Source organism: Hibiscus syriacus, unplaced genomic scaffold (genome assembly GCF_006381635.1).
Source record: "Hibiscus syriacus cultivar Baekdansim isolate YM2019G1 unplaced genomic scaffold, ASM638163v2 tig00002826_pilon, whole genome shotgun sequence".
Classification (NCBI taxonomy): domain Eukaryota; kingdom Viridiplantae; phylum Streptophyta; class Magnoliopsida; order Malvales; family Malvaceae; genus Hibiscus; species Hibiscus syriacus.
In genome coordinates this window covers 7,709-18,421 of record NW_024061946.1, presented here as the reverse complement: position 1 = coordinate 18,421, position 10,713 = coordinate 7,709, and the positions used below count along the sequence as shown (strand labels likewise).

At 40.5% G+C, this 10,713-nt stretch overlaps 2 protein-coding genes across 2 annotated transcripts; both read left to right on the top strand.

Annotated features, from left to right (window-relative positions):
• The first annotated feature begins 6,869 nt into the window (after positions 1-6,869).
• LOC120151669 (protein RCC2 homolog) lies at positions 6,870-7,378 on the top strand. The gene is made up of 2 exons (XM_039164052.1): positions 6,870-7,220; positions 7,296-7,378. The coding sequence occupies exons 1-2, from the start codon at positions 7,022-7,024 to the stop codon at positions 7,361-7,363; spliced, it is 267 nt and encodes an 88-aa protein (XP_039019983.1). The 5' UTR covers positions 6,870-7,021; the 3' UTR covers positions 7,364-7,378.
• A 16-nt stretch (positions 7,379-7,394) lies between these two features.
• LOC120151642 (protein RCC2-like) lies at positions 7,395-10,326 on the top strand. Its single transcript, XM_039164027.1, has 13 exons — positions 7,395-7,510; positions 7,630-7,751; positions 7,880-7,985; positions 8,091-8,142; positions 8,327-8,444; positions 8,592-8,622; positions 8,706-8,729; positions 8,867-8,991; positions 9,164-9,245; positions 9,665-9,787; positions 9,875-9,928; positions 10,029-10,098; positions 10,231-10,326. The coding sequence occupies exons 1-13, from the start codon at positions 7,395-7,397 to the stop codon at positions 10,303-10,305; spliced, it is 1,098 nt and encodes a 365-aa protein (XP_039019958.1). The 3' UTR covers positions 10,306-10,326.
• Positions 10,327-10,713: the final 387 nt, after the last annotated feature.

Here is a 10,713-nt window from a genome sequence, read left to right as displayed (position 1 = left end):
GGAAGGTCTAAAATGCCACTTAAGTATTATTGAGCTACTTCTCTTGTGCTGACCTCGATTGTGGGCTCGCGATTCGTGACACCCTACCCCACTGGTTTCGGTGACACCCTCGTCACTCGTCTGGCATGAAACTGGTCTATCATGGTCTTGAATTGACAAATTCCATCGGAATGCTCCCAACTCCCTTCACACTTGGGTTGTCCCTTCCACATAACAAAGTACTCATGCCTTAGGTAGTGTCCTGGTCGTCGAATAACTCTCTCCGCCTGTATGTCTTGAATCTCCTTATCATAGGAGATCGTTACTCTAACTGGCACTCGGTGTTACTTACCTCGATCCGAATCCTCCACATCTTGGTAGTACGACTTGACTAGAATAACATGGATCATATGATGCGCTCGGATGGTTGGAGGCAACTCCAACTTATAGGCCATGGTGCCTACCCGTTCAATGACTCGGAACGGACCCTCATACTTTCGTAAAAGCCCTTGTGCACATCTGCATTGCATAAAAAGTTGGCTAATTTTGCAAGGACAAGAACACCAACTTCAAAGTTCACGTCCCTACGCTTTCGGTCGGCCCACTTCTTTGTCCGCTTCCCCGCTTTATGCAAACAAGCTCGGGCTAAGTCATGTTACTCATGCCACTCCTTGGCAACCTTGTGTGCTGATGGATTTGGCCCCATATACTTGGTAACAACCGTGTTAGATTTCAATGGTTGTTGCCCGGTCACAATCTCGAACAGACTCTGGTTTGTCGCCTCGCTCCGTTACAAGTTGTAGGAAAACTGGACCACATCCAACAACTTTGGCCAGTCACGTTGGTTGGCACTCACATAGTGCCTCAGGTAAATCTCTATTAGAGCATTCACTAGCTCAGTTTGCCCATCGATTTGTGGATGAACTATGGTGGAAAAGTTCAATCTCGATCCTATCAACTTGAACAACTCCTTCCATAACCTTCTCGTGAATTGTGTGTCCTGGTCACTAATGATGGTTTTCAAAATCCCCCAAAACTTCACCACATGCTTGAGGAAAAGTCAAGTCGCCTCCACGGTTGGACAAACCTTAAACGCTATAATGAACGTCACATACTTCAAAAATCTATTAACAACAACCATTATACTCGAAAGTCCATCGGTCTTGAGCAAACCATTGATAAAATCCATGGAAATACTCTCCCATGGGCGCTTAGGAATGGGCAAAGTTTGCAATAGTCCCATCGGTTTCTTTGCCTCGATTTTGTCTTGTTGGCACACAAGACAAGTCTTCACATATACCTGCACATCTTCAGTAATGTGTGGCCTATAGTAATAATTCGAAAATAGTGCCAAAATCCGATCAACTCCCGAATGTCCTGCCCACTTGGAATCATGGCATTCCCTCATGAGCTCTTTGCGCAGCTTTCCATATCGAGGCACAATGAGACGATGTCCTCGATAATAAATCAACCACCTCTCAAGCCAAAACTCTTTAGTTCGCCCCTCTTTAGCTCCGTCAATGATTATTTCGGCCACATGGTCATGGGGTAACCCTTCTTTGATTCTTTCGAGCAAAGTACCCTCCACAGTCTCGATGGCGTACCTTCGACTTAAGCCATCCGCAACACAGTTCACCTTTCCTGGTTTGTACTTCATGGAAAAATCTAACTTGGCAAGAAACTCTTGACAATGAGCCTGTTTGGGAGAAAGCTTATTTTGGGTGAAAAATAACTATTTTCAACGTTGTCGGTAAAAACCATAAACTTGGAACCAAGAAAATAGTGACACCAAGTGCGCAAACAGTGCACCACTGCAGTCATCTCCTTCTCATGAATCGAGTATCTTCTCTCAATCTCATTGAGCTTCCAGCTCTCATATATAACCGGATGTTCCTCTTGTATAAGGACTCTATCAATAGCAACATTGGATGCATCGATGAAAACTATAAAAGACTTGGTGTAATATGGCAACACCAATACGGGCTCACTTACCATGACTTCCTTAATCTTTTCAAAAGCCTCCTGACACTCTGTGCTCCACTCTCACACCTTGTCCTTCTTGAGCAATTTGGTCAAAGGTGTGGCAATCTTGGAATAACACTTCATTAACCATCGGTAGTAGTTGGCTAATCCCAAGAATTCTCTCAACTCGGTCGCCTTGGTGGGTGGCTTCCATTCATCAATCACCTAAATATTGTCCCTATCTATATGGAACTTGCCTCCTCCAACGACATGGCTTAGAAATGACACCTCATTCTACGTAAACGAGCACTTTTCCTTTTTAACATAGAGCTCGTTCTCTCGTAAGACTTGGAATACCCTTCTCAAGTTCTCAACGTGTTCCTCCAAGGTCTTACTATACACCATAATGTTATCAAGGTAAACTACAATGAAACGATCGAGAAAGGGTTGTAGTACATTATTCATCAACATACAGAAGGTAGCGGGGGCATTTATGAGGCCAAAGGGCATCACAAGAAACTCATTCAAACTGTAGCGCATCACACAAGCAGTTTTCGGTTCATCACCTTTGGCTATCCTGACTTGGTAATATCCAGACCGCAAATCCAACTTGGTGAACCACCTCGCACTACCAAGTTGATCAAATAAGTTGATAATCAACGGGATCGGGCACTTATTCTTCATGGTGAGCTTGTTCAAAGCTCAATAGTCGATGCACATTCGGAGGGAGCCATCATATTTCTTCTGGAATAGCACTGGTACACCAAAGGGTGCCTTTGACGGTCAGATATACCCCGTATCTAAAAGCTCTTTCAACTGTCTGTGAAGCTCCTCTAACTTCGATGGGACCATACGGTAGGGTGCCCTAGCGAGTGGCTCCACATTCGACACGAGCTCAATCTTGTGGTCTACCTCTCTTTTCGGTGGCAAGCACTTCGACAAATCAGTTGACATCACATCCCTAAACTCTACCAATACTTTTCCCACTTTATTGGGGACTTCCTTGGTCAGTGTGGGCTCATCTCCCACCAATGAAGCCACAAAGATAGGTTCCTCCCTATGCACCCCCTTTGAGAGTTGGATCGCGGACAACATCTTGGCATCAACTTCAGACTCTCGACTCACCGAAACAATGTATTGGTGTTTCAGATCACAAATTACTAGGCTATCGGCAAACGACAAGGGAAACTCATTAATCCGATCAAAGAAATTAATCCCAATAACAAAGTTAAAATCATCGAGTGGGATTACCTTTATGGACTTTTTCTCGGTCCATCCTCCAATTTTGAGATTGATTCCTTTTGCTTCCCCAACAATCGGAACCTCCTTGGAATTGATGGTTTTAATAAACCCATTTGTTTTCTCCACACGAAGACCAAGTTTCTTGGCAACTTGTTCAGACAATAACAACTTTGAGGCACTTGTGTCCATTAGTGCACTTATCTTTTAGCCCGCCATGGTGATGTCTACATACATCAGTCCATTCTTCTTGTGACCCTTCTTGATCTCTATGAAACTAATGATGGAACCAAGCTTCAAGGTCTCCTCTTCCCATCATTCTCCTTGATGGTTGCAACTTTCACAAGCTAAGGACAATCTCTCTTCATGTGATTCCCTCCACAATTGAAGAATGATAGGTCACCCTTCTTCTCCAAAGGATTGGAGAGCTTCTTGGGTCGATTATTCTGCTTCTTATTACCCCCTGCTGACTTGTGGGAGCCTCATTTGGCATTCTCTTCCCCACCATTACTTTTGGGCTTTGGCTTTAATTTGAGAGAGTCGGTATTCTTTACTTCAAATGGGGCAATGGCCTCGGCTGAATCCAATGCCTTGGAGAGTTCAGTCGTTCCCCTCATCTGTATCTCCAAGTTGGCCCAATGTTGTAGTCCATCCATGAATGCAAAGAACCCTTCTGACTCCCCCAAGTTGGGAATTTATATCTTTATCTCAGTGAAGTTCTTGACATACTCCAAGATGAAAGGTCATGTTTCAACTACTTCAATTTTGTTCGAGCCTCGAGCGGAGCATTCTTCGGATAGAAATGCTCTTTGAATTCTCCCACGAACTCCTCTCATATCCCGACCGGAGTTGCCTTCTTGGAACACCTACGTGGCCACCATAACATAACATAACATCATCAATAAGATAATTTGAGCAACATTTACCTTGGTGGCATCATCCCCGATACCCACGCCTCGAAGAATTACTCCATGCCCCAGATGAAATTCTCCACATCTTGGGCAGTTCGACTCCCCTTGAACTCTTTCGGCTTAGGGACGTTGGTCCTGGGTTTAGGTGTCTGCTCCTCCCCAATCACCCTATTTAACACAATAGACTTATAAACAAGAAGCTCACTCTTGAGCTCCTTCACCTCCCGCATCATTTCAGCCCTCATGGCCAAGTACATGCTCTCAAGGCCTCTGGTACGCTCATCCAAATTCTCTGCCATCTCGTTGATGAGTGCTTGAGTTTCCTAGCCAAGTCCTTCCTCCACAGACTCTAGCTTCTCCAAGCGAGATTCAATCAAATCCTGAGTCTCCTTGACTTCATTATACCGATCTTCAAGCCTACCAACCCTTTGCTCAAATGATGCCACGACATCCTTCGAGCTTTATCGCTTCTTCACCGTAACAACACGAGTCCCCATCACTTCGGTGGCTGATGGGACCTCGTCATGGTTTTATTGTGCCATTTCTCGCAAAACTAGCTCTGATGTCACTTGTCATGCCCTTGGAACTTCAACGCCTCGAACGTGCGTCCTTAATCACCTTCTCTATGATTGCGGCTAAGTCAACGTGAAAACAACCCAATCAAAGATGCTTAGATTCTCAACGGAAGCAAAGAAAAAGAGAACTAGCACAAAAGCAAGAAAAGAGAACTTTGAGAGAATGTTATGTGATTTCTCAAAATGAAGAAGTGAATACAAATGAGGAGGAGAGGCCTTTATTTATAGTGGAATCTCCTCTCAATGAACGGTTAAGATCTAAGTACATCAACGGCCTAGATGGAATACAATCTCCTAAATCCCACAAATCAAGGAATCGTGATTACAAAATCTTCTCTTAACAAAGGAAACTCTATCAAGCTAGTTATATGTTACCTTAGATAAAAGATTACAAAGTTTATGGAAAGAATCAGGAGGATTTTGCATTAAACCAAGGATTCTTCTGCCATGTGCAAGGCTCTTCATCTCCATGGAATGGGCCAATCTTCATGGGTCCAGGAAGATCCAAAATGTCACTTAGTATTCTTGGGCTAGTTATCTTGTGTTGAACTCGGTTGTGGGCTCGCGGTCCGTGACAATATAGTTTACCCTAAAAACTAATGTTTTATAAATGTTGTATTTTAATTAAATTACATTTAGATTTTTAACTAATTTATTATTCTGCATTTAGTACTTTATAATTTAACGTTTTATAAATTAATTTAATGGTGCTCATCCACGCTAGACGAGTGTTGTAGAATTTTTCTTCTTTTTATTGTTAATATTTATTTTAAGATTACAATATGTTATAAGCTCATGTATTATTTGAGCATTTGGATTTAATAACTCTTTAGTCAATTTACTTCTTTAAAAAAACATTCAAATGTTAATAGCATCTAGGACTACATCATTTTTAATACATTACAGTTCATCCATCTCAAACCAATGAGGATTGGTGCTCGACAAAGCCCAATGCACAAATGTTTGGGCAATTTAGTGAGTCTCTCAATTAATATGTTGGAGTTTGCAGGTCAGGGATCTGTCAAGAATGACACAAGCTACGTTGAGAAACAATCCAATCACTAAATTGTCTTCGTCGTGATTAGTTAGATGGTTCACAATGAAAATAACGTCTCCCTCAATGATCATATGATCCCAAATATTATCCATCGACATACGTAGATCGGACATGAAAACCGCTGCCTTAGTCGATTCTGTAATGTGCGATCCGTTAAACATGCGTGCGATACCGCTTACCAACATCCCATGGTGGTCTCAGGCCATCACCCCACTAACTGCTTCTCCAGAGTTTGTAAGGAACAAGTCATCCACATTAATTCTGATTCGGTTCTCAGAAGGTTTGTTCCATAGCTTGTAACGTATTAAAGGTGACGCACGGGGAGTGCCAAAGGTGCATCCGGAGGCTTCCTTGAAATCAGATCTAAGAATCCATGCCGCATTAACCACATGCCCAACTTTTGGAGTTGGTTGTTATGACGATTCGAAATGTTCTATAACAAAATGATCAACATTTTAAATCTCTCTCTTATGTTTTTAAGTTCATTTGTTTTGAATAGTTTAAGGTGGTTATATAGTAGTATATGTTCAAACTTATTGACAATGTACACACATCCTACATACGTTATTGCTCGACTCAAGATCTCTAGGAAAATTAACATTTATTTACTTTTACCATTGAAATTACTTGATAAGTTTAGGTTTAATTCTTATTATTTTTTTAAATTCCACTATCAAAATTATTATAATGATATTTTCTCAGTTACAAAACTTCCTTTCTTTTATTACAAAATATCAGATCAATAAATATAGAAGAAAAAAATAAGGATTTGAAACATACTTTAATTTTGTTATCATTATCGATCGTATTTGATTCAAATGATTTATGTTCAATTAGTTTACGTTAAAAATAGTTTATAATCCGTTCATTAAACAAACGAGTGCAGGTGTGATTTTGAATTTCAGATTTTCAACAAATACAAATGCAAATCAAAAGAAATGGCATTGGAACATAGAAAAAGCCAGTATTTTGAAATTTGAAAAGGGCAACAACTTCTCTTTTACTTGCAAATTGCATTTCTCTCTCCCCCCACGGCTAATGATAAAAGGAGTAAAGAGCAATCCCTTGTTATCCTCTTCTCTTGAAACGTTTTCCCTATCCGGTTCTTCTCCCCTTATTTTTTTCACCTTGCTGCTTACTCTTTGCGATACCCTTCTTACTAGCCGTTGTTCACTTTCCCGCCATTTTCTCCATCATCTGGGCTCCTTCCTCCCTCTTCAAATACGCTAGATCGGGCTTCATTGCCTCCTTTTTGTGTATTTGTGTGTGTCAAAGCTTTGACTTTGTTTAGCCTGAAAATGTCGACGAACGAAGCGGAGAAGAGGGTGGAGGATGACGAGGAAGAGAAGAAGAAAGGAGGAGAGCTCTTGTTCTGTGGCTCCACGGGTTGGGATATCGTTGGTCGCCGCAAAGGTACAGTTGAAGGAAACTTGATCTCTCCCACTAGCCTCCGCCCTCTCATCGGCGTTGATGTCCGGTTCGTTGCCTCCGGCTGTGGTGAATTTCTATTTTACCCGTTGATATACATTTGATATATATAATTCTTTTAAACAATATTTGTTTTGGTTGCAGTGTCATGTCATTGCGTTGCATTGGATGTCGAGGGGCGGTGCTACACGTGGGGTCGTAATGAGGCATGAAAAAGCTCAGCATTTTTAATGTTGTTGTTAAATGCGTGTTGTTGATGGTATTTTGATGTTGTTAATAGTAACTGATAGAGCTTTACGTTTTATGCTTAGAAAGGGCAACTGGGTCATGGAGATAGAATCCAGCGTGACAGGCCAACTGTTGTTTTTGAACTCTTAAAGTATGTTCTTTTGTTCTGTTAATAAACTTAGTCCTGTCTGTATTTATTAATTTTCTGGAAGTGATGGTTAATTTGAACTATGTTGCATCTGTGTTGAAGGTATAAAATAATCAAAGCAGGAGGGGGAAGGAGCCACACAGTGGTAGTTACTGATGATGGTAATTCCTTGGCATTTGGCTGGAATAAGCATGGGCAGCTTGGTTCAGGTTCCACAAAAAATGGTTGGTTCTGTTGATTTTGATTAGTACTAGTATGATGTCATTCTAGGTGTTTTGGTTTCTTAGTTGTTAAATTCTCCATGGATGTTGACTTTTTGTTTCATATGTTTATCAATTTATCATTTTTGTAGAAGTCGAGTCATCTCCTGTTCGCTGTCTTGTGTCTCAAGTTACAAATGTTGCCTGTGGAGCTGAATTCACTGTCTGGTTATCATCTGCTGAAGGAGCATCTATACTGTATGGTTTGTGTTCTTTTAATTCTGTATCTTTATTTTAATTGTCTAAAATTCCCTTTTATTGTGTACATTTTTGCAGAATCTGAACTTGTTTTTTGGTCTGTAGAACTGCAGGGCTTCCCCAGTACGGCCAGCTTGGTCATGGAACAGACAATGAGGTATGTGGAGAAGATAAGTTAGCTTTGACGAGTCTTGTTCAAATTTCTGCCGCAAAGTATCACTCACAAAGTTATGCATGATGTATCTAATCAATATAAGTGTAGTTGCTAGCTGCGATAAATCTATCAATAGATTGACTTGCTTTTCTCCTTGGATGTTTGCATGATTCCTATATGCTTGCAGTATAATGCTAAGGATAGCTCAGTGAGGCTTGTTTATGAAGCCCAACCACGCCCTAGAGCTATAGCTACTCTTTCTGGGGTAACTATTGTCAAAGTTGCATGTGGGACAGACCATACAGGTTCATGATATGCCTATTCTCTTTCTTGTTTTATTCATCCTCCCTCTCTTCTCCCCAAAACCCCCTCCTCCTCATCTTCTTCTTCTGCTACAACGACTACTTAATCATTTATCTCATTGTTTATATTTCTACTTTTTGTGCATCCAGTCACTGTGGATACAAATGGTTATGTTTACATGTAAGTTCACTGCTGATTATTGTGGATATGTTTTAGATTTTTCTTGTTTGTAAGCAATTGACTTTTGTTACATGAATGTCTAGGTGGGGCTTCGGTGGTTATGGAAGGTTAGTGCCATACACGCCACTGTTTACTTATGCTTCGTCCCAGTATTTGATGTGTTTTTACAGCACATAAATCCTTTATTCTACTTGTTTATTTTTCCCTTTTTTTACTGCATGTAATTCCTAAATAACATGTGCAGGCTTGGGCACAGAGAGCAGAAGGATGAGTGGGTTCCTCGTCTAGTTGAAGTATTCCAAAGGCACAATGTCCTTCCCCCCAATGCAATTGTTTCAGCAGGTTCTGTAAATTCAGCATGTACTGCAGGTATTGTTTGGGAGGGTAATAGTCCGGTTGCTAAAACTCTATTAATGGGAAAAATTAAAGATTTTTCATATTTTATGAAGGGTCAAGTGAGGGTTAAAGGGAAAAGTGATGCCATGATAGGCCTTTTTATAAATTTCAAGGTGATTATGTTCTGTTCTTTTTTGTTTTCCAGGTGGTGGCCAGCTATATATGTGGGGCAAAATAAAGAATACTGGTGATGACTGGATGTATCCCAAACCTCTCATGGATTTAATGTTTTTCTTTAAACTCATACATATGTTATTCTTAATGTTAGCTTCTCTACGATCACAATGATTGGCTGTTTTTGCTTTTGGTATTGATGTATCCACATTGTTATGTTTTCACAGTTCTTGGTTACTGTGCTTTTTCCTCCCTTCCAATGAGTCGTTACACCTTATTTTTTGTATCCACATTGTTATGTGTATCTGTAGTTTTAAAGCGTGCTTAAAGTGCCTTATCTGTTCCCTCCAAATGAATGAAATAAATCATTGATTTGTATTGACATCTTTTCAACTGTTATGTTCTTTTATTTTGTCATTTTGATTCTTCGCTTTATGTGTAGTCTTAAGGGGTTGAAGTCCGTAAATTTTCACCCTGCTAGTTTTAGTCTGTAAATATATCTGAGGCACTATGTTTTCCCTTTCCTTCCCAGTGGCTGGAATTTACGTTGCATGGATTCAGGCAATATGCACCATTTTGTTGGTGCGGACTTGTCCTGCATAAGCTGGGGCCATGCTCAGTATGGAGAGTTGGGATATGGTCCCGCCGGACAAAAGTATATGTTGTTACTTGTTCTTACAGCTTTTTATTTGTAGCCTCTCTCCCTATATTCTATTTACTTAATCTTGTGTCTTCTGTTTAGGTCTTCCGCTGTTCCGGAAAAGGTAGACATTCTGGAGGGCATGCATGTTGTCAGGTGGATAAATTAACAATAACTTCATGCATCTATAATACTATATGCTCTTATCTTCTCTGGACAGGATGATACTGATGAATTCTTTTGAATATCTGTGTAGTGTTGCCTGTGGTATGGGCCATTCAATGGTCGTTGTTGATAAAACAAATGTTGGTGATAGGCTTGACCAGGTAAATTTGTAATCCCCCCCCCCCCAATATTAGAGATTACCTTGATAACTTTATGGTGTCTTGTACTAGCCGATCCCTTTGTTAATGTTGAAATACAAAGATTTATGTCTAAATGTTTTATGTTTTTCGCAGCTGGACATTCATGATGTTAAAGCTTCTGGTGAAGGTATGTGTCTCTGTCTCGGTATCTCCACGGTTTTCAATTAATCGGGACTTCATAAATGATTTGGGTAATAACATTACTAAAAGATTGTTGTCTTAGATTGTCAAGTTATCAACTATTGAATATTTAAGTGACGAGAGTTTGACATGGAAACTAATCTATAAATCATCCTGACTTCAGAGAACAATGTACTAGATAATGAAACTTCAGCTCCTAAGCAAAACAAAAAGGGTTATAGTAAAACTCAGCCTTCCTCAAAGAAGAGGAAGTTTGCAAATGATGTATCTGACACAGAGGAAGAAGAGAATAGTGATGACGAGAGTGACAGCAGTGAGGATCACATCAATGGTGAGGCTTCTGGCAAAGGCAGAGGTAAAGGTACAAAGAAGTCTGCCTCAGGAGGAAAAGGTAAAGGATGCGGAAAAGGTCACCTTGCTGCAAACAAAAGTTCG